This window comes from Babylonia areolata, chromosome 14, assembly GCF_041734735.1.
Source record: "Babylonia areolata isolate BAREFJ2019XMU chromosome 14, ASM4173473v1, whole genome shotgun sequence".
Classification (NCBI taxonomy): domain Eukaryota; kingdom Metazoa; phylum Mollusca; class Gastropoda; order Neogastropoda; family Buccinidae; genus Babylonia; species Babylonia areolata.
This window is the reverse complement of record NC_134889.1, coordinates 33227373-33252044: the sequence shown is the minus strand read 5'-3', so window position 1 is coordinate 33252044 and position 24672 is coordinate 33227373. Positions and strand designations below refer to the sequence as shown.

The window sequence follows — 24672 nt, the reverse complement described above, 5'->3', positions numbered from 1 at the left end:
CATTACATGAATAAAATGTTATTAAAAAAAGAAAAAAAGTTTTCATTTATATACTGATATTCTCTTTCTCATTTTCTATCGTAATGGAAGCAAGAAAGGAAAAAAAAAAAAACCAAAAGCAAAAGACCATGGGGAAAAGCTTTCTTACAATCATCACCAGTCTTGACCGGCAAACAGTGGAAAACACTTCTCACTGCCCATGATGGTGTCTCTGAATGAGACGATCAACTTCGCCACTGCTGCATCTTTGTGTTCAGTATTTACAGGTATTGTCCGAGTTACATTCACGCCTGTGTGCATATGTGTCAGCATTCTAAGGCAATGTAAGAACATGTGGGAGTGCATTTGAACATTTTTCTCCATTCTTCATGAATCAAAACACACATGCATTCATACACACGTGTTGTACCAGATAAAGTAAAAGGGTTCTCCTTTCTTCATAAATCTATACATACAAACATACACACATTTATTGTACCAGATAATGAATAAGGTTAACTCACTCAGTACGGCCAGTCCTCTCTTCTCCTCTACATAGACCCCTCGACCACCCTTTAGCTTCCGTCGTCAGAATTGTGGTATTCTTTGTCAACATTCATGTCTTCAGTATAAGAGCCTTCCGCTTGCAATATTTTGACGATGGTAATAGGGGTGAAACGCTGTTAACGTCGTCTCTTTCGCCATTTGTATGGAAAGAGTTAAAGGTCCCACAGCCTTTAATGGCCAGCCATCAGGGCAGTGAATTCAAACCCACTGTGTCTACGACCCAGTACAGAAAGCCAGGGTCCAATACTCTCCTGCTGCCATTCTAACCGCACCCAGCCGAAGCCAGGGGTCCATTCACACCTGGGTGAAGCGAGGAAAATTGCAGTAAACTGCCTTTCCTAAGGACACAACACCACACTGAAACGAGACCTCGAGCTCTGAACACTGGTGAACACTGGATAAGAGGTACCCATGCCTAACTAATTCTGCCACAGTACCTCACAGTACCCAGTGAAAAAGACCCTGTCATTGCCATACCTGAAACTGCGGCAGGTAGAATTTGCTGTTGCCCAAGGCCTGAGCATATTCATGCCTAACTATTTCTGCCACAGTACCTCACAGTACCCAATTAAAAAGACCCTGCCATTGCCATACCTGAAACTGCGGCAGGCAGAATTTGCTGTTGCCCAACGCCTGAGCGTATTCGTACACCTCCGTGCACTGGATGGCTCCGTTTGTGCAAAAGTCTGCCATGGGCAAACTGAAACACATCATCACCTGTTAGCTGTCTTCAATACCAAACGTTTCAACTTTCACACACACACACACACACACACATGCACACAAACACACGCACACACACAAACATGCACGTACACACATGCACACACATACACACAGCGAAACACACACATAGATCCACACACACACGTGCACAGATGCACTCACATGCACACACATACACATCCTGCACCAGAATGATGCTCTATTTCTAAGTATTGTTGATAGGAACTGTTCATGTTAGGGTAATCAAAACTGCTGATATTCAGTGTATGATGAATTTTTTTTTTTTTAAAGTGTTTAAAATAACATTTTCAAACCACTTGCAGATGGGAACATTGGTTGGGGTTTATGATATCTGCAAGTTTGAGAGAGGTATCTGGACTCGGCAACTGTGCATCCTGAAATAAATTTCTATGTTTTTTATTCATGGAATATGTTTGATATAGTAATACTCCCGGACAGATGTCAGAACCTGTGTTTTAATTTGTGCACTTAAATATAAGCGAGTCCCTGTTCTTTTGCACTCACTGGGCAACAACTTCCATATTAATTTATACAGAATTAAATATGAGTGTTTTTACCACGTCGTTCAAGCAGCAATACTCTTCGCTGGGTTTATATCAGCTTCCAGCTGAGCCAACAGCAGAATGAGAATTGTATGATCAATGGTTTCTCCACTGCAATGGGAATTCATTTACAGTTTAGTCTTTTGTGAAGGACTATGACTTTCAAACCAGGAGGCAAGACAGCACTGGCTCTTAGCGCTGCAACCTTGGGGGTTATAGTCGGCCTTTTGGGACCATCCTGACGCCAACTGTCCTAAAGCCCTCTTGGCCGAGAGAGTGGGGATGAAACTTGAACAAGACACTCTCCACCATAATCAGATTCTAACCCAGACAGTCAGGACAATAGTTGCCCCCTTCTGCTGTCCTGATGGTCATAGTCGGACACGACTGACTATCATACTGATGCTGTGGGGTGTGGGAGTGACTCACTTGTGATTGGCCCCGATGAGCACGATCTTGGAGGTCTTCTTGAAGAAGGACCCAAACTCCACCTGCGCCATCAGGTAGCAGAAATGGCTGGCGTGCAGGCAGTGCTTGGTGGCTGGGGACAGGCCAGACAAACAACGCGAGGTGAAGTCACGCTTTTCACTTCTTTTATTGAGAGCCTCATTCTGTCTGGGTTTAAATGTACACTCAACAAAGCCAACATAGTTTCCAACAGTTTGACAAAAACAGAAGTATTAGACACACAGACCCATAAACGTGTTGGCAAAATCAGTATCAGAGCATGTCGACTGGCCCAGTCTTAACTCTGCAAATGTTAATGAAAGATCTTAAACATGCATATGAATTTGACAAATATGTTTTTTTTTTTTTTTTTTTAAATAACTGAGTAATGTGACTTATCTGTACAGAAAAGAGAACAATATAAATGCATTGTAAAGGACAAAGCTTTGTAATACCACTTGTCTTTTAAACTACATATGCTTATGACATTTGTACTATACTTTATACTATTCTATATACACAGACACAGCTACAAATATTCTTTAAAGCTTTAAGTATTCTTCAAAGCTTTAAGCATTCTTCAAAGCTGTACGTATTCTTCAAAGCCATAAACATTCTTCAAAGCTTAAAGTATTCCTCAAAGCCATAACATTCTTAACAGCTATAAGTATTCTTCAAAACTAAAACTGTAAGTACTCTTCACAGCATTCAGCCCAGGCAGCTCAGTTCTTCAATCATTCACACCTGCTTCTGGAAGAAGAGATGGGGTCAGGTGAAGGAAGGACTTACCCATCTGATGATTATCAATGAAAACATAATGAAAAAAACTCACTATGAGGTGAGGTGAGGTGAGATGAGGAGAGGTGAAGTGAGATGAGGTGAGGTGAGATAAGGTGAGGTGAGGTGAGATGAAGAGAGGTGAGTTGACATGAGGTGAGGTGAGATAAGGTGAGGTGAGGTGAGATGAAGAGAGGTGAGTTGAGTTGAGGTGAGATGAGGTGAGATGAGGAGAGGTGAGTTGAGGTGAGATGAGGTGAGGTGAGGAGAGGACCTACCCAGGGTGTCTCCCAGGGTGACGATGCTTTTCTTGTCCAGGTCGGGGCGCATGGAGTGGTTGGCCAGGATCATGGCCAGGTGGGGGCGCCAGTCTCCCCACCGCTCGTCCACCACGTTCTGCACACGCACATCACAACAGATAGTAATAAAAATAATACTGCCCTTACCATAATCATTGTTATATGCCCAATGCTCAGCTTATATCACAGACTGACATAAGCTTACACTTGGGCCAACAGCAAAGCAAGAGCTGTATATCAATGGTGTCTCCATTGCAATGGGAAGTCATTTACAGCTCTGTCTTTCGTGAAGGACTATGACTCTTGAACTCAGAGGCAAGATTGCACAGGCTCTTAGTACTGCAGCCTTGGGGGCTAGTTGGCCTTTGGAAACCATCCCTAAAACCTAAAACCCTCTTGGCCGAGAGGGTGGGGATTAACTTGGGCAAGACACTCTCCGCTATAATCAAATTCTAGACCAGATAGTCACGACAGCAGTTGCCTCCATTGCTGTTCTGATGGTCTGACTTTGCTGTTCTGATGGTCATAGTCAGACATGATGGTCATAGTCAGACTGACTATCATATATTGTTATCATTATCATCATTATTTTCAAATTAATAAGAATTCATGAATGATCACATTCAATCAATACTGATCATTGCTTGCTCTCTCTCTCTCTCTCTCCCCATCCTCCCTCCCACTCTCTTATAAAAGAAAAATGATTAGCTTGAAATATCCAATAACCATTTTCATGTTGGGGACAAAAATATTTTTTGTATTCTAGATTGTTGAGAAATTGGATTTTTGGTTTATGAAATCAGATTTCTGTATTTCTTTTTTCCAGGGACAAATATGGAAAAAATACGGGGCATGCACAGGCTCACACATGTATGTATTTCTAACAAAATGCTCAAACCCCAACAGAACCCCTCCCAGCACAAGAACCAAGAGAAGAGAACTGACCGTGACGGAGGCAGGCTGGCGGCCAGACATGAGCTGGTAGAGGGTCTGCAGGGGGTCGTTCATGCGCATGGCCGTGTTGGCGAAGCGGGTCATCACGCTGGCGTGGGTTCGGTTGTCCATCTTGCTGGCCAGGAAGAGGGCGTGGCCCCACAGGTTGTGCCGCATCGCCCAGTCCAGGGCCTCCTGCAACATGACATGTACACCGATACTATCATTGTTGTTTGTTCAGACAGGCGCAATAGCCAAGTGGTTAAAGCGCTGGACTTTCAATCTGAGGCTCTGGGGTTTGAATCTTGGTAATGGCACCTGGTGGGTAAAGGCCCGATATTGTTATTGTTGTTCAGACAGACCCAAATGCCGAGTGGTTAAAGCCTTGGGACTTTCAATCTGAGGGTCCCGGGTTCAAATCTCGGTAACGGCGCCTGGTGGGTAAAGGGTGGAGATTTTTTTCCGATTCTCCCATGTCAACATAATGTGCAGACCTGCTTATGCATGAACTGCCTTCGTGTGTATACGCAAGCGGATGATCAAATACGCATGTTAAAGATCCTGTAATCCATGTCAGTGAGAGAATCTGAGCGCACTGATTCAAAATGACATCAGTGTGGCACAAGTCTGAAGTGCAGTTATCTGTTACTCTTTGTGTATTTATTTTGCTGATCATACAGAGACTGACGTAAGCTTATGAAGTGCAGTTACACTTTGTGTATTTATTTTGCTGATTACATCAGAGACTGATATAATCTTATAAATTGCAGTTATGACATTGTGTATTTATTTTGCTGATCATATCAGAGACTGGCATTATAAGCTTGCAGTTGGGCCAACAGCACAGTGAAAGCTGTAGTACAATCAACAGGTTCTCCACTGCAAAGTTAATTCATTTTCAGCTAAGTCTTTTGTGAAGGACTAGGACTCACTGCACTGACTATTAGTGCTGCAGCCATGGGGGCTAGTTGGCCTTTGGGGACCATACCAACTGTCCTAAAGCGTTTTTGGCCAAGGGCTGGGATTTAACTTGGGCAAGATAATCTTGATCATAGTCAAATTCTAGCCCAGACAGTCTGGCCAGTAACTGACTCCCTTACTGTTCTGATGGTCATAGTCGGACACAACCGACTATCATATTAATCTTGCTGACAGAGATGCCAACCCCTGTCAAGAGTTTGTTTGTTAATTAAACAGGAAATTTGGTAGGAACATTTTGATTTTGGTAGGAGCACTCGGACTCCGAGCCACATCAGCAAATATACATTTCATCTACAAGGCATACAAACACTTAGGCCTACCTTCAACATGGTGTAACTGCTATGATTAAGCTGACTGGTCCACTCAACACTGTTTCAAGGTAAACACACATACCATTAGCTGAGCATCATCACGTGAGACCAAGGTTAGTAGTGACTGCCGTGGCCTCGTGATCGATAGGTCAAGAACAAGCATCCGGGTAATGTTACGACAGGAAAGCACGTAACCGTGCTATGTTGTCGAAAATGAACACGTTGAAACAATTTTGACATTGGCGAAACATCAGAACAAACTGCAATCCAGCGGAACAAAATACTGCGTTTAATTTCTAAATGGATGAATAAAGATGTATTGTATTGTACTGTACTGTATTGTATTGTATTGTCTTGTGTTTTCTGGTCTTGCCTTGTATCTCTGTGCTGAGCACACCACCCCCACTGACCTTTTTGCGTCCATACAGCAGCAGGTGCCGGAAGCGGTCAGTGGACTCCTCCAACACCTGGGCGGCAGTGATGATGGTGCGGTCAGCGCCGGTCCTGACGACTGCTGGGCTAGAGGCCCCTGAGTCCGCCTCCTTCTCAGGGGTGCCCAGGGGATCCGAACTGCTGCTCTGGGTGATGCGCACACCGCTCACTTTGTACTCGTGGGTCGTCGGTTCGTGTCCCACCAAGAGCAGGTCGGCGATATCTGTTCCGATGATTGCCTGGACAATCGGAAGTGAGAGATTAATGGATTGAAAGTTTTTTTCGCTTATTTCAGTGTGTGTGTGTGTGTGTGTGTGTGTGTGTTGTGTGTGTGTGTGTGTGTGTGTGTGTGTGTTGTGTGTGTGTGTGTGTGTGTGTGTGTGTGTGTGTGTGTGTGTGTGTGTGTGTGTGTGTGTGTGTGTATGTTTCCTTTCTTTTTTTTTTTTGCACTTGGTCGGCTAGTTGGACTCGTTGGGAGATTTTCTCTAGAGCAAATGGCTAGTGTATTTTGTCTTATTTTTCTCTCCATTTTGTTATCAGTCCAGTGAGTTGTTAAGACAATTTTTCATGATGCAGTTCTGTTGCACATTTTGTTTCCCAACACACACTCTCTCTCTCCCACTCACTCACAAACACACACCCTTTGAAAATGAAATCATAAAAAAAAACCTATCCAAAAAATCATAACAAATGTATAAACAGGTAGTGCAAGAAAACCAACAACAAACAAACAATACTTAAAAGAAAAAAAAAAAGCACACATAAAATTAAAACAGGAACAAAAATATGCACCCCCCTCCACAATCCCCACCACACCATCCCCTCAACAAGAGCAACCTCCTTCCAAAAGCACACACCCCGTTCTGTTTCAGCAGGAGGGCCAGGAGTCTCCATATGAGCTCGGCGGAGTCCCTGTCCACCATGTCCACGTTCTCGGCGCACTCCCGCGCCTTAGTCTGGCAGTACAGCAACACGTCGTTCTTGTGGGTCTCGTTCCTGTTCCACAGCAACCACCACCACCGTCATCAGTGGCACAGAGATGATTCCACTAACTTCACGCACGCGCACACTCTTGCATACACACACAAACACACACGTTAACCCTCCCCAATTACTCTTAAAAAAACAACAACCCATTCCCACCCCTTAAACACACACACACACACACACACACACACTGCCTCCCACCCCCACCTTACAAAAGACCCAGGGAAATCTCAGCTCCTCCACACTAGTAGACGCTCCCAACACCCTCTACAAACACCCACACACCCACCTGACCAGAGGCCGAAGAAACTCTTTCACCTCTACAAACACACATACACTACTACCTAACCAGAGGCCCAGGGAACTCTTTCATGTCCACACACACACACACACACACACACACACAAACACACCCACCCACACACCCTACTGACCAGAGGCCCAGGGAACTCTTTCATGTCCACACACACACACACAAACACAAACACCCTACTGACCAGAGGCCCAGGGAACTCTTTCATGTCCACACACACACACACACACACATACACACCCACACACCCACCTGACCAGAGGCCCAGGGAACTCTTTCATGTCCACACACACACACACACACCTGACCAGAGGCCCAGGGAACTCTTTCATGTCCACACACACCCACCCACACACCCACCTGACCAGAGGCCCAGGGAACTCTTTCATGTCCACCACACACACACACACACACACACACACACACACACCTGACCAGAGGCCCAGGGAACTCTTTCATGTCCACACACACCCACCCACACACCCACCTGACCAGAGGCCCAGGGAACTCTTTCATGTCCACCCACACACACACACACACCCACCTGACCAGAGGCCCAGGGAACTCTTTCATGTCCACACACACACACCCACCTGACCAGAGGCCCAGGGAACTCTTTCATGTCCACACACACACACACACACACACACACCTGACCAGAGGCCCAGGGAACTCTTTCAGCTCCTCCACCCCAGCACAGTCCTGCAGGAGGACCTGAAGGTCATGAACCTCGACGGTGGCCGGCTGACCGTCTGCAGGTCGCGAGGGCAGCACCGTCACCAGCTGGCCCGTCGGGGAGAAGCAGACACGGACGTGGGGCAGGATGTGCTTGGGGGGCGTCATGCGGCCCTGCTGGTAGCCTGTCACGCAGCCACACAAGTCCACGATTTATCGCAATCCCATGATTTCTCTCAAAGTGAGAGGAATCATAGGGGTCCCCTCCCACCTTTTCTCTCCATTGTGAGAAATCGCAAAGAGAAATTGTGGGACTGCGAAAATCGTGGGCTTACAGGGTGTTATCTCACTTAGCCCTGTGTCCATGCATTACTCAGATGTCGAAATTTGTTTCATTAAAACAGTTTCCACATTCCTACATAATGTGCATGAACTGCAGCCAAAGGGTAAACATTTCTACAGTAAATCTGGCTGTGTCTACACGCGCCAAATTTGAGGAAAGAAAACATACAGTTGACTTGGGTATATTTTCTGCTAATTTCTGCTTCAACACAACAGAAATACCTGCTCATTCTTGGGTTAACGGGGGTGGGGGTGTAGGGGGGTGACGTGTGACGTTCAGGCAGTGTGACTCCAAAGTCTGATTTGCCAAAAAGGTCTCTGTTAGTAAAGACTGTTCATCAATCAACAGAGAGTCCACATCTGTACACCAAAAAGGCACAATGTTTTCCTACCATGTTTCCCTCTGTTGTTTATTTTGTTTGTTTGTTTTTGTTGGTTTTTTTGTTTTTGTTTTTTGTTTTTTAATCATTTGATAAATAATTTATCTGAATACACTAAGTGATTTATTTAGCATTAATTTTGACTGCAACATCACTTCCATTCCTTTTATCTCATGTACCTCCTTGCTGCTGTTCGCCATACTGCTGGTAGTTGTAGTATGGATACTGGTACTGATACTGGTCATAGTAGCTGTTGCCATAGTTGTCGTAGCCACCGCCATAGCCACCATAGCCAGGTCCATAGGAATCTCGCTCACGTTCAGATCGACTTGAAGGCCGAGAGGACCGACCATAATAGTCCTGAGAGCTGTTCAGAAAGGTATAAAGGCAAATGCACTATACGGAAAAAAAAGGCACTTGTGTAAACTGGCAAGACGACCCTGACATCAGCAACAAATAAGGCACAGACACAGAGAAAGAAAGCCGACAATTCTGTTAAATGATTCCGGGAGTTGGGGGGTGGGGACATAAAGGAAGAGAGAGAGAGAGAGGCAGAGACAGAGAGAATAAGAGAGAGAAAAAACAACAAAATAAGTTTCTTAGACACTTTTATTATTCTGACCTGATTCTGACCATAAAGGCCTGCTGATATCTAAATTGCATCACTGATCTGGATGAACTCCAGAAAAACAAGACAAACAAAAAGAATCAACTTGCAGCTGATGTGTATTACATAATATTACTGAATCACATGAACTAAACAGGACAGCAAAATGGCTCTATTTTCCTCCAGCAAAAACTGGTGATAAACTGGTTTTCAATCCGCCTCTCTCTTTATATATATATATATATATATATATATATATATATATATATATATATATATATATATATGTGTGTGTGTGTGTGTGTGTGTGTGTGTGTGTTTGTGTGTGTGACATTTCTTTACTCAGATTATAGTTTTCATAATTCTGAAACTGGCTGAACTGTGTTTGTGCAAGTATGATGTTTGTCACTTCATGTCTGCAATATCACATGCTTTTTTTTCTTCTCATGGCACATATTAATTTAATAAACATAATACACAAATCAATATTTCAAATCCTTTGGAAGACTTGGGCAATATTCTCCATAAAAACGACCCCTGCTGGGTTAAAAGCAGGTAACTCCTGATGTCAATATATGTACAGACTTGCAAGCACCTTACTCCCCAACGTGTGTTGACACATGCGGAGCATCAAATACGCACATTTAGGTCCAGTTGTACACATCAGTGTTTGGTGCACGATGGAAACACGAACACACCTGGCACGCACAATCTGACAATGACGGTCAGAGCTGTGACAGATGGTCACTAATGAAAGAAAAACTCTTCTTCTTCTTCTTCTCCTTTGTTCGCGGGCTGCAACTCCCACATTCACTCGTATGTACATGAGCGGGCTTTTACGTGTATGACCGTTTTTACCCCGCCATGTAGGCAGCCATACTCCGTTTTCGTGGATGGTGGGAGGGATGGGGGGATGGTGCATGCTGGGTATGTTCTTGTTTCCATAACCCACTGAACACTGACATGGATCACAGGATCTTTAACGTGCATATTTAATCTTGTGCTTGCGTATACACATGAAAAGGGTTCAGGCACTAGCAGGTCTGCACATATGCTGACCTGGGAGATCGGAAAAAAACTCCGCCCTTCACTATCCAGGCACCATTACCGAGATTCGAACCCGGGATTCTCAGACTGAAAGTCCAACGCTTTAAACAATCAGCTATTGCGCCCGTCGAAAGAACAATTATCCATCATCAACGGCATCATTATCACTATCACCACCGTCATCACTGCTATGACCATGATCAAACCCAAACCATGAACACTTTTCTTTGATCAGTCGTGGATAAGCCAGGCTACATACAATAACACAAAACACTAACTCATAAACAAGCACATATATATATATATATATATATATATATATATAATAAGTACACACAGCCCTTTTCTCTTGGTACATAAAAATACTGATAAGCAAGCACATCTGTACACACAGCTGTGTTCCTCTTGGTACATAACATAAGAAAAAAAAAAAAAAAAAAATCACAGTTTCACTGTGACGATCAGAACACAGGAAGAACCGACTGCTGAATCCTACACCATCCTATAGTCACACCATCCATCATTCCTTCAGTCACAAACATAAGAACAATGCAGACAAGCAGACCAAATGCATTCACTTTCAGACATTGTCAATGAATAAGAACAGTAACAGCTCTGGCATCTGCAAGACACCAATGCAAAACTGATTAGGAACTCCCCAAAAGATGCCAACATGCTAGGAAGAAAAAAGGGGAAAAAAAAAAAAAAAAAAAAAAGCAACTGGCGATCTCAATAAACTCCAAGCACCATTCCCAACTAGAATTCTTAAAACAAAAGCAAGCACCAAAAAAAAAATAATAATAATAATAACAATAATAATAATAATAAATAAAATCTCTAAAGATCTAGCCATAATAAAGTCATGAAATAAACTACAAAGAACAGCAAGTAAGAATAAATGAGTAACTGATCTAAGTCAGCAGAAAAACAAAAACAAAAAAACAAAAACAAAAAACCAACAAAAAACCCAACCCCCAAACCCAGGGGAGAAGCCAGCAGACCATGCATGATACTACAAGGCCGCAGCGATGACCACACCTTGAGCAGGTGGACATACATGTCTGGGGGCAGCCTCTCACTCTGTGTCCAAAACCAACAGCCACAGGAAAAGACTGACTGATGCTGTCAGTCAGTGACAGAATCATCAGGGTTACTTCAGAGACCAAAACAGAAGTTAGAGGAACGGAAGAGGGGTGGGGAAGCAGGGGGCAGAAGAAATGGGGAGCACTGAGATGATGTGGGAGGGGTAGGAAGAGGGATGTGGGGGGGAAGCCAGGAAAAGAGATAGATCTCGAAATCTCTAAATTACATCGCTAATCTGGAACCATGGGTAGTGTGTGAGGGGAAGCGGGGAGGGGTTGGGGGGTGTGGGGGTGGGTGTGGGGGGTGGGGATAGGCTGTAATAGAGAACTGAAGCAGTTCTGGACTGAAAGAGACAGCAATGTGGGCACCCAGTGGTTAATAACATTCCTGACCAGTAGTGATTCAAGTTAATTCAAGACATATGTACAGCAACTAACTTGTAAGGTACCCACTGTTCCGGTTCCATGCTTACATATTCCAGAATAAAGCATTTGTACAGGGGATATATTCTGTTGCTACCCTACAGACCAAAGGGCATAACGGTTGTAATAGAATGTATACATACATGCATAACTGTGAAGATTACTTGATTATAAAATTTAGTTTTCATAGTGCATTTCTGGTATGAGTAGGTTATCAATATAAATCATTAAATGATCTGTAAACATATCATACACAAGACAGCATGCTATTTACATTATGAAATATGTAACATGCATTATCATCTTATCTATAGATGTATCATGGCAATACTCTTGGATTACTTGGATTATGGGTTGTCAATTGATTCGAAACTTGAAACCATTGCATCATTCAGTTACGACTTAAATGGCTACTCTGTTGACTCAATAAATACCATTTTACTTCAACAACTCAACCACACACAAAAAAAATTAATTGACTAAAATCACTTGCATTTCTAATTCTATCTTCTATTACTTGTGGTTCTTGTTAATTTATGCCTTAGAATTATACACTTCAGATCTGGGCAGAGTGCAAGCACTGGTAGTTGGTAAAAGAGAGGAAAATTAACCAGGACTTTAAACAACAACCAACACGGGACGTTTTCCCTTCACAGACACTACTATTCATCATCTCCCACAGACACCACCCCTCTTCAAAATCAAACTAAACGATGACTACAAACAGCGTACACATAAAATCACAGCTTATCAACTGATTCTCTCACTCCCCAGAGCATGCATGTGTATACAACCGTATAAATGAACTTGTGACAGCTGATCTACTGATGACATGTAATTTTCCAATCTACTCCATGACAGGGGAATGACCACACAAGGCATGAGAATTAAACAGAATTGTATAAATTACAATAACTGAATAAAAATGATAAAGTAAAATCATATTTGTAACACTAACACCTGTTTTAGCAAAACAATAACAACAACAAAATTAACAGTCGAGTCAAAGACTGGGGTACGACCCCACCCTACTCTCCGACCCCTTCACTTCACTCCCCCTGCAGCCTCACCTAAGGTCAGGGTCATCGAAAGCCGGGGTTTGCCCCCTTGAGGGGCTGGCGATGCTGGAACGATCAAAGTCCTCGTAGGGGTATCGTGACAGGGATGGCAGAGGGTGGGGGTGCCCATAATAGTCAGCGTACCTGGTGAGGTGGGGTTAAACAGGGAGGTGGCATGCCTTTACCTTCAGCAGCAGGTGTCAGAAAGCTCTCTGAGTGGTCAGTAGCAAATGAGACGATAAATCCTGTGCACCTTTATTGTAGCTTGTTTTCCCTTTCTTTTCCTTACTTTCTTCTTCTTTTTGCATTGGAAAATAAATAAAACGAACAAGTTCAATAACTCATAACAAAAGATACATGTCTGAAACTGTTGACAGAAACATGTGTACTGAACAAGTGCCGAGTAAGTAAATTTCTGGGAAAAAGAATATAAACATTCTTGTGAACTTTACTTTATCAAAATGTCCATCTGTTTTGATTTTGAAGTGCACATCATCAAAACGCACCTTGAAGAGCACATCATCAAAACCCAAATATTTTGAGTTTAAGGTGCATGTCATTTTAATTTCAGAAACAGGAAAATGTCACAGCAGTCTTTTTTTTTTTTTCTTTTTTTTTAAATATATTTATTTCTTTATTTCTACATGTTTCATTATTTCTGTGAGCTGTTTGATTCCAAGATTCAATCATGTAATCAAACATACAGTGATTCTTCTTTTTTTCTTCATAACCACAACAATAAGGGTGCACATTACCAACTGATATAGTATATGGTATACATGATGTCATGACACATCAATACACAAAACTGACCTCTCCCGTTACCCACAGACCCAACAGAGCCACAGACACAAGACAGACAACCAGGGTTACTTATATCTCAAGGCAGTTAGGCTTACCTTCCTTGCCATGATAAAAACAAACGCACAGAGAGTAAAATGAAAATGGAAGGAGAGAGAGAGAGCAGGTGAAAGGGTAAGAATATGGCAGCAAAACTGTGACTGTGAACATGTTAACAAAATGCTATTAGATAATACTGGGAAATATCAACCTGAACAATTGAAACATTGAGAAAATTAAAGTAAAGAAGGTGAGCATTAAAAAAATATGGTTGGCATCAAGATGTAAATTTGTAAACATGTTTCTTAGCACACAATCTGTTTTACTACGCAAGAGACAGTCCATCAGATTGTGTCTCGACTCAAGCCAACAAGGACACATTCTTCTCTGTTTTGTTTTTCAAAACAAAGATATATAACACTATGCACACTTATTCATATTACTTCAGTAAGCATACAGAATGATTTTAACACTATACTCACACATACAACAATATTTTAGATATTTGTCTACTGCCTGTTCACTGTTTCTGTCCAGTTTCAATTCTTCATTGCTTTTTTTAGCGTTCTATACTTTCTGGATAATCTAGAGTGTGTGCAACTTGTGAAACTGTCAATGAAGATTAATAATACAACAGAACTAGGCTCAGCTTAAGAGTCTTTCGTTCTGTTCTCTTTGTCTAATCCCAAACAAAGACAATTTCTCTTTTTTGTTCTAGAGTCAGAGAGTTTATAAACACTGTCACAAAAATACTGATACTCTTATATTCTTAAATCTATAAGTAACTTTGTTTCCAGTCAATGAAAGGCCAGACCAACTGGCTCTTTATCTAGAGGAGAGGAAAGCTGATCAAGGTCTGACAATAAGTATCAACAAGGATACTGAAGAAAATAAAAATGAAGCCAATAAAAAAAATAATAATAAAAATAAAATATAATAAAAATCCCCTGGGTACCCTGATTAATACAATTCAGTTTGACATGCACACCATGTATTGGGCGATACTGATTCGTGTCGCCAGCAGTGTGAGTCTCTGATTTCCTTGTGTTTTGTTATATTCTGTTTTTCTCTTTCCTTTCTGTTTTTTCTTTTCTTTTTTTTTTTTTTATCCTTTTCTCCTGTGCCTGCGATTCTCTGTGTCTGTCTTTCCCCTTTCTCCAACGCACACTATCTCCTCTCTCTCAGTCTTATTTACACAATCTTTCTTACACCACGACAATAACTAAACAAATGCAACAACAACAAAAATGTATCAATATTCATAAGAAGTAAACAAAGCTTGTATTGTTGAAAGCAGCAAGGCTTCTAAATGTAGCATGTCTAAACTTCCGTCTTTAAAAAGCCAAGAATTTGAAACAAGCAGATCATTTTGTTTTTCTGATACATCATAAGCACCCTTGCACAAAAAACAAACAAATAAAAACAAGCAAGAACAAATCAAGCACCTACCATCAGTTAATACACCATAATCTACTGTACACAAACTAAATACACTATCAATCAATCAACAGTTAATCAATCAATCATCCAATTGATCAATCCAAAACCAAACAAGAGATGTATCTCGGAGTGTATTTAACAATCAGTCCACATATTGATGCTTACAATCAATCATTCAATCACTTGAAAAATCATTTTAAATGCACAATTACCAGAATCAGGAGTTATTTCATCCAATGATTTAATATGTCATTAGCAGAAAATTAGTTAAGAACTATACATTGCTATTTAATCAAACCAATAATACATTATGCTAATAAGGAGCAGTCGTGCAACAAACTTAATAATTATCTAATCAGTTCACTGCAATGTATACTAGAGACAGCAAAGTGGAAATCCAACTTGTGAATCACTTAATCCTTCTACATTCTGTGTTAAAAATCTTAATTCCGTTTATGGAGAAACACACACACACACACACACACAATCACACAAGACACTCACACACACACACACACACAAGACACTCACACACACACAGACACTCACTCACACAAACACACACACACACACGCACACTCATTTACGACAAATCCATCCCACACCCACAAGACAGACATTGTTATGGTGTACCGTTAAAAGTCCACTTTCCAGTCAATCACAAACATCAACAATGGTTAGTTGAACATAAAACCAGCCACAGAATCAACCTAGCTACCTCACACAATTCACACCACACCAGCCTTACCAAGCCAGCTTGTCAACCAGTCACAGAAACCAACCAATCACCAAGTCATCATCAATCAAGATCCTAATTTTCACCAGGCTGAAATGCTGAACAATCGTGAAGGAAAACTCTCATGCATTCAGCTGTAGTCTCTACCATTCTCACACACTGAAGGTTCAGAGGAAAACATTCCACCAGTGAAACAAGAAAGATGCAGAAAGTAGTTCATGCTCACCGACTGTCGTAGGCAGTCTGCTGGTGACCGTAGTACTGTCCCATTTCCTCAGCGTAGCCGTGGCGGTAGCGCGAGTCTCTGTAGTAGCGGTAGAATCGCTCACGGTCATCGTAGTAGTAATCATGCTGACCATAACCGTCATAGCCTGGGTAGCCTGGAGCCAGTACCAAAGAGGCGTGAACAGTATGAATATTTGTTTCTGGTCTGGGAAATGAATGACTGATGCAAACTGAACTTCAGAAAGTACTGTGAAGCAATCTGATACAAATCTGGGACTGCTGGAACAATGCACGCAAATGACAGACATACACCCCCCTCCCTCCCCACCCCAGAGACTAAAGTCAGGTGTATACATAATTTTTTTTCTCCTTCAGATAATCACTAAGAAAATCCCACTATTGGATTATTTCTGGGAGTGGGTGAGAGGGAGTGCTGGACAGGGGAGGGGGGTGGGGGTGGGGGTGGGGGGTTAAACATAACTTCTCTCAATTATTCTCATTGTGATAGAAGACTTTATAAAACATACATTTTCTGAAATGTAAGTATACACACAAATGCTCACACTCACTCGCACGTGCTAACAATGACTTTTTCCTTCCCCAACAGTTTTCCCCTTCAACCCCCCCCCCCCCCCCCCCCGACCCCCCCTCCACACACCCCCACCTCCCCGCACCACCCCTGTTTTCTAAAATTGGTGGTGCACCAACAACCTGCATGCAATCAATGAAACATGACAAAGATTTTTTTTTTTTTTCAGTCACTTGCAGAGCATCAAACTAAAAGAATGAACCCCCTTCCACCCAAACCGCCCCCCCGCACCCCCCCCCCCCACACACACACACACACTTGAGCATGAAAAAGGACTGGAATGCACACAGCAGCCAGGCCACAGAGCACCAACCTGCCCTGTAAGGGTCCCTGTGGTGCTGGCTGTACAGATCACGATCTCTCTCATACTCTGACCGTGACCTGGGCCTGTCCATGTCCCTGGCTGACCGGGATGACGGTCTGCTTGACTGTCCATCCTCGTCTGTCCATGTTTGAAGTCATCAATAAACAATGAAATTGAAAAGTAAAAAACAAAACAAAACAAACAAACAAAAAAAAATATTTTAAGAGCATACAATTACAAATCTGGGCAGGCATTGTTAGACTAATGGGAGTATCACCTGGCATTTTATGTCGACAGTACCCGTTCATCCCCTTCTTCCCAAACACCTCCCTAAAATAAGCTGAAAACTTCACACAAAAAAGTCCTTCAGGCAGGAATTTCTCTCTGAAAATGCCATGTCTGCTCTCTTGTTGTTTTGATGTCTTTTTTGGTGTTTTGTTTTGTTTTGTTTTTCTATATATATATATATATATATATATATATATATATATATATTATTCTATCTGTCCAAAGTACCTGCTCTTCTACTGGTGAACTTGTACTGGTCTGTCATATTACCAGTTCTTCTTTATAAGTGGGATGAAGAAAAGTATACTGAATAGTTCTGAAATCTGTTTCAATTGCAGTTTCTCAAGAAGGCGTTACTGCATAAGGACAAATCCATTTCATACCACTTCTGCAAGGCAGATACCCGACATTAGCGTAACCCAAATGTACTAGTCAGGTCTTGAGTGAATGCATTTGTGTGCCTGTCAAACTGGATTCATTCTACATAACTTTGTCAGAGGACAACACTCTTGTTGCCATGGGTTCTTTTTCAATGCACCAAGTGCGTGCAACACAGGGGACCTCTGTTTGTCATCTCATCCAATTAACTGTATGCTCATTAGATTTTCCAGTCAAACTTGGGAAAAAAGGTGAGAGCGGGAATCGAACCAAGACCCTTAAAGACACTGTAGTGGCAGAAGTGCATCTTCAATATTTCTGCCACCTCCTTCCTGAAATTAGAATTCTGCTCTTCCTTTCTGATAGATATCAGCAGATACCAAACATGCTAAAACTCAGCATGATCCAGAAAAAAAAGAAAAAAAAAGAAATAGTTATATTTTATAGAGATTAGAATAATGAGTAAGCAAAGCGCTGTGTCTGTGTGCATGTGCGTGTGCGTGTGTGTGTGTGTGTGTGTGCGTGCTTGTATACAATACATGTGTATCAAGTCTGCTTGTAGTGCACACATTTGCTAAAGTGTGCACACAGATAAATAATTTTCACTTGTTCTTTACAAACTGTATTTTTTTTGCACACTCATGGGTCTGGTAAACTGCCCACAGAATGGGCATCAAAATTCTTTTGATGGTGCATGCGACATCTGTTTCATACAATGGTCAAATCAAAGGACTTCACCTTGCCGAGATCTAGGCCTGTCGTATCGTTCATCATAGTACGGATCACGGGGGTCACGGTATGGCCCATACCCATAGCCACGATAGGAGTCCCGGGGTCTTCGGTAGTCATCACGGTAGCTGTCTGAGCGGCTGGATGGTCTGTCGTAGTAAGGGTCATTGCGTGGATCGCGTGGATCTCGTGGATCTCGTGCATCTCGTCCATAACCTCTGCTTCTGTAACCCCTGGATAAAAAGTAGTAAGCTTTCACAATAATAAATAATGCATTATACTGTGAATGTGAAATAACAGATGATAGTAAATGTATGAAAACACATGATTATTTTATTTTTTTTATGAAATACTAATTACTATAGCAATGAAGATGACCCTCTTCTATAAAAAAAATAATTTAAAAAAAAATTAAAAAATTCTTCTGTTGACTATGAAAGCATTAAATTAATACATTATGATAACAGATTAATACACTACGATTATAGATTAATATAATAAATATGAACATCATTTCTTTTTTTATCAAATACTGTACAAAATACATGATGTGAAAAAAAGTAATATATGTAGAATACATACAATGTATCATTTACTATCAATTTCCTTTATAAAAAAAAATATATATATATATAGCAGGTAGAATACATCAAATGTATCAATTTCCTTTAAACAACAAATGACAATGAATTCTTGACTCCTTATGGTGGAGTTTCTGCTTAGAACTATAAAAATTTATGTTAGTGAGCTGTAGTTTTCATACTAGTTATCAGTATCACTCTGTTAGTGTTAGTGGGCTTTACTTTTGTATCACTATCACTATCAGTTTTTGTGTTGTTTTTTTAAGAAAAAAAAAGACCTATTTTCACTCTACCATTTAGGCAACCACAGTCATACCAGTTAGTAATGAAATTATAATAAATGATACACTGCACTGCTTCAATTTATAAAACAAATGATACAGTGCATACATCGATACAGTTTATACAGATGAATGATACATAGCGTTTTTCTTCTTTTTTCATAACATTGCACTGATACAGTTCACATCAGTTTGGTGAACAAACCAAGGTCACTTTGTAATTTAATTTGATTGGATATTAACCAATACCTTAAATTTGTTCTTGGTTTAGATGTTCTCAAAAATCAAACTGGATTGACATACTGCACACGCCCTGCACATTGATTGAGACAGGGTGTTCTTGCCCCAAGGACAAGCTAAGCTCACCCAGCAATTGAAAGAACATTATTACAAATCTGTGCACAGCTCCAATCAATATCTGCCAACAACACAGACCACTGACGTTGACAACAACATGTATATAATGTGTATATGATGTGTACTCCAGTGTAGGCCAACCAGTGCTTACTGCATCAGTGCCACACTGATGTAGTGAGTTAGGCTCTGATACCTGGAGGGCAAACAAAGTGACTGAACTCATGCCATGCTGGGCAGCAAAATATAAGAGGAGATCATGAAAAAGACAGCACAGACTGTCTGCATGTAAAATGTAAAGTGTGAGCAACATTCAAACTGGTCAATCAAATTTGCAAACCGACTTAGGCAAATTTAAGCAAATAATTATCAGACAAAATGTTGTCTATATATTTCTTAGTAACTGCATAATTTATGATTTATTAGTGCCAACAATAAGGTTTGAAAGTTTGTCACCTAACAATCAATAATGATGAAGATTAAAAGTTCTCTATACTAATACAGTATATCACAAAATGTTTACAAATTTAATAACATAAGACTGGATGATCAATGCTGAAAAAGTGAAATTCTTTTTCTTTTCTTTTTTTCCATTCAACTCCCAAGCACTGAATCAGTGAATCACATGATAATGTCGATCTGATTTAGATCTTGGTAAATGAATATAATTATAAGTTCTGTTCTATCAATAAAAGACATGTAATGATGAATGTCACACACGCACAGTGACACCATACATGAAAATGTTACATGGTAAAAACTGCCACGCATACATAAAATGATAAACATATATGACATGGCAATGATTATTTTAATGGTTTTTTTTTTTCTTTCTTTTATTATTATTTTTTTTTTTTTTTTTTACAGAATTCCAGAAATTAAAAACAGAAATCTATAAAAAAAATTTAAAAAAAATTAACCCCCCCCAAAAAAAAACCCAGAAACAACAACAAAAAAAGTTTAGAAGGAAAGAGACTTCTACTACTACTACTAATAGTGACTAAATGAAAGACTGGATGAAAATGACATGAAAAACAAAATAAAAAAAAATTAAAAAGGGTGACACATTGTGACAAGGGCTGTGGGTGGGGGTGGTGAGGAAAAGGTGATGTGGATTTGAGAGGCAGACTGCATTTACACAACTTGGCCTTTATCAATATCAATCAATGGTATTCATGACAACAGCTGCCCTGCTGTACCAAACATGAACGAAAAGTGACACCAATCCTGGTGACTGACTTATTTCATGGTAAAACAAGACTTAGATTTCTTGCATATAATATTGACATAAATTTAGTGAAACATCACATGAATGATGAAATATAATCTAATAATGAATATATCAAGTCAGCCGAATGAGGAAGCATGAAAGGCAATGGAGTCTCCAGAGACTGAGAGAGTGAGAGAGAGACCAAAGAAAGCTTCCTCTTCCAGACTTTCTTAGTTAATGAAACTTCACTGTAATTACTAAATTAGTGTGAAATGGACACTTCACTTTTTTTTCTTTTCACTTAAAAAGATTACTCCTTACCTGGTGCTGGAGTCATCCCCGAAATCAGGTGTGGCGTCCAGCTCATCCAGGGAGCCCAGAGACCGGTTGTCTTCCTCCTTTGAGCGCGACAGCTCCTCGCTTTTGTTCATGCTGCTTCTTTCCCCTGGTCTTCTGCTCCCTGCCCCGTACCTGCCCTCCCTCTCCCGACCTTTCCGTCCTGCCTCCCTCCCTGCTAGCTTCTCCAGGGAGTTAGAGTCAGAAGCGGATTTCCGCAGTGTGGGCTGGGCAGAGGTGGTCGCCGCTGTGCTGGTAGAGTTGGTGGTGGCGGTGGTGGTGGTGGCAGTGCTGTCCTGGGGGGTGGTGGTGCCCAGGGAGGGGATGATGAGGGGGGCAGCCGGGGCCAGGAGGATGTTGGGGGTGGGGGCCGTGTCCTGGTTGTCCCACAGAGTGGTGGCCGGGGACATGTTGTGCCGGGCCCGCCGACTGTGCACTGGGTGGAATGCTGAGTGGTGGTGGTGGCGAGACGGAGACGACGTCTGTCCCGATTCACCATCCTGACCGGAGCCCTGGGTGCTACCCGGGATGGGAGGGGGTTTACCCAACCTCCCCTCCCCCTTGCCAGGTGAGGACTGGCCACTGTCGTTAGCAGCAGTGTTGCTGACAGCCGAGCTGTACAGGCTTCTATCAGAGGTTCTGGACTGCCTGGAAACGTCAGCAGCTCTTTTAGGACTGCTCTGCGAGCTGGGTGGGTTCCTCGCTGGGCTGTCCTGTTTGGACACAGGTTGGGCAGGGGAGGAGTCAAGCCCCTGCTGAGGGGAACACTGCCAGCTGGGCAGGGAGGAGGGCTGGGAAAGAAGCGACTGAGACCCTGGTGATGTGAGGGGAGTGCTGGAGGCTGTGGGGTAGTAACTGGATCCCTGAGAAAATGGCACAGAACTCTGCACTTCTCCTGAAGAGCTGGTTGAGCTGATGGCAGTGAAAGACTCTGAATCCTGCGTGCTCGCCGTCGATGCAGTTCCCACAGGGTTCAACTCTGGTGCAGCAGTTTGAGGTTTGGCCTCTTCAGGCTGACTAGTCCCACCCTCCGGGTCAGGCGGTTTGGAGGAGCAGTTAGCAGCATCACCCAGAGAACCATTACGACTGTGTGAGGCTGAGGAGTGAGCTTCAGACGGGACTATTTCCCAGTCGTTCATCATTGGACTCTGCAGGTCTGAATCTCCTGACCCAGATGATACAGCCTCTTCCTGGTTGATTTTTGAGTTAGGAGGAGCTTGACTGTAATTTCCAAAGCCAGTAAAATCCCCAGGTTGAGCATACAACTGAGATGGCTGACCACCCACAGCTGGGTTGTTCTGGGTCAAGTGCAGTGATTCCATCTGAGCTGCCACCTCCTCCACGCCATCTTTTCCATCTTCATCAGCAGACAAGTTGACGGTCTGAAGGCTGGCATTGCTAATGCCGGAGTCTGTCCGTTCAAATGTCCTGACCTGCAAGTGTTGCATCGGGCCGGGACCCACAAGAGGAACAGGCGCCGGAGCTTGTGCTGCCGGTTCCTCAGCCTCAATATCTCCACCACCACCGTAAAAATGTGCCACAGTACCACTGGCACAGGAGTCCACAGAGCCCTGCCGGCTGTGTCCCCCTTGAGTCACCGCACTCTCAGACACCACAGGCTCTGCCGGGTGACTGCTGACCTCAATAGACGCTGGTGACACCATCGCACAGCCACTGTCCGTGTTGGGGAAACTGCTGCCTGCGTCCACCGCAGACCCAGGACTGCTGATGGGGACCTGAGCAACGACAGACGGGTCAGTCACCGCACCGTCCTGGGAAGGGAACTGTGCCACTGCCTCCTGCCCCTCGGCCTGCTGGACCTGGGGCTGACCCGGGGCCCCCCACTGGTAGACGTGTGCCTGTGAGGGGTCGGTGCTTTGCCAGGTGGAGGGGTCAAAGTAGGCCTGCTGGCCCTGGTAGTAGTACTGTCCCTGACCACCCCCTTCCTGCCCTGCCTGCTGCACACCCTGCTGCTGTTCATGACCACCACCTTCAGAGCTGGTCGGCACAAACGGTGCCTGACCCCCGTTCCAGTTCCACTGATCATTAAAACCACCCGGCTGAACCCCATGACTTCCAGGAGCTGTGGCCTCAGGCACGGCCCCACCGCCGTAGTACTGCTCGGGGTTGTAAAACTGGTTCTGCGCCTGAGCCTGCTCTGCAGACTGTTGATGGTTCTGGGCCTGGAACTGCGCTGGGTGCTGCTGCTGCTGCCCTGCTGACCCGTTCGATCCCCCGTCCCCTTGGTATGGCGCTGCCCCCTCCGTCTGACCCCCTACATTCTGACCCTCCGTGTTCCAGTTCCAGCTGCCCCAGTTGTCCCACGCTGACCCTTGACCTTGCTGGGGCTGAAAGTAGGCACCAGAATGGGGGTGGGGGTGGAAGTTGTGTTGCTGGGGGACGTCCCCTTGCGCCATGGCGTTGGGCTGCTGTGCGTGGCCTTGGAACTGGGTGGGGTCAAACAGTTTGACACCTCCATCCTGCTGTTGATGCTGCTGTGGCTGACCCCCTCCTCCCGGAGCCTGGAAGGCAGTGGGGTCCCACGAGTTGCTCATTCTGAAACACAGCAAACGTGGTCCTAAACACTTTGACTATTACATGTACACATGTCTACATCACCATTATTCATCTATTGTCATTTGTTTTTTATCCTTTACTTTTTTCTTGTTTGCTTTGTTTTTTGTTTGTTTGTTCAGGTTTATTCTGTCTGATCAGAGAGTCTAGACTTGCGTAAACTACATGTATGATTTGAAATGGAAACCCAGTAAGAACGGCTTGACAATGTGATGATAAACAAGAAAAATATCAAAGATTAGGTACAGGTCAGGTAAACCTTGTCAAATCAGACTGATGATGACACAGAATTCAAAATCTCTCTCTCTCTCTCTTTCTCGTGTGCATGCACACGCGCATGCGCGCATGCACACACACATGCATGCACACACACACACTACTATATGATGACAGCTAGTCTGTGTCAACAATTTTGCTCAAACTGACTAAATGGTAACAAACTGGTCAAAAGGAAATGACTGTGTCTTTCCATGGCTTATAATATACACCTGACCTGACTAAAAGTTAAAAGTATTACAAATAGTAATATTATATCATATATGTAGCAGGACTTTTTTTTCTTTCTCTTTATTCATTTTTTATTGACTCACTTGTGTAAACAAAGTGAGTCTATGTTTTAACCCGGTGTTCGGTTGTGTGTGTGTGTGTGTGTGTGTGTGTGTCCGTGGTAAACATTAACATTGACATTTTCTTTGCAAATACTTTGTCAGTTGACACCAAATTAGGCATAAAAATAGGAAAATTCAGTTCTTTCCAGTCATCTTGTTTAAAACAATATTGCACCTCTGGGATGGGCACAAAAAGATAAAAAATGAAGCCTAATTATATGCAAACTGCATTTACTGTTATATTTATATTTTTTGTATTCTCTAAACTTG

At 42.7% G+C, this 24672-nt stretch overlaps 1 protein-coding gene across 1 annotated transcript in view; it reads right to left on the bottom strand.

The window, feature by feature from the left end:
* The window catches only part of LOC143289691 (uncharacterized), a 62631-nt gene that overhangs the window by 34917 nt on the left and 3042 nt on the right, over positions 1–24672 (bottom strand). The window contains exons 2-14 of the mRNA XM_076598739.1: positions 21206–23776; positions 18468–18691; positions 17073–17201; positions 16172–16325; positions 12942–13073; positions 8892–9079; positions 7968–8175; positions 6873–7011; positions 5994–6254; positions 4304–4486; positions 3338–3455; positions 2265–2376; positions 1141–1246 (exon numbers count right to left, since the gene is read on the bottom strand). Of these exons, the coding sequence (XP_076454854.1) occupies positions 1141–1246; positions 2265–2376; positions 3338–3455; positions 4304–4486; positions 5994–6254; positions 6873–7011; positions 7968–8175; positions 8892–9079; positions 12942–13073; positions 16172–16325; positions 17073–17201; positions 18468–18691; positions 21206–23775 (4524 nt within the window). The 5' untranslated portion in view covers position 23776. The remainder of the gene's footprint in view (positions 1–1140; positions 1247–2264; positions 2377–3337; positions 3456–4303; positions 4487–5993; positions 6255–6872; positions 7012–7967; positions 8176–8891; positions 9080–12941; positions 13074–16171; positions 16326–17072; positions 17202–18467; positions 18692–21205; positions 23777–24672) is intronic.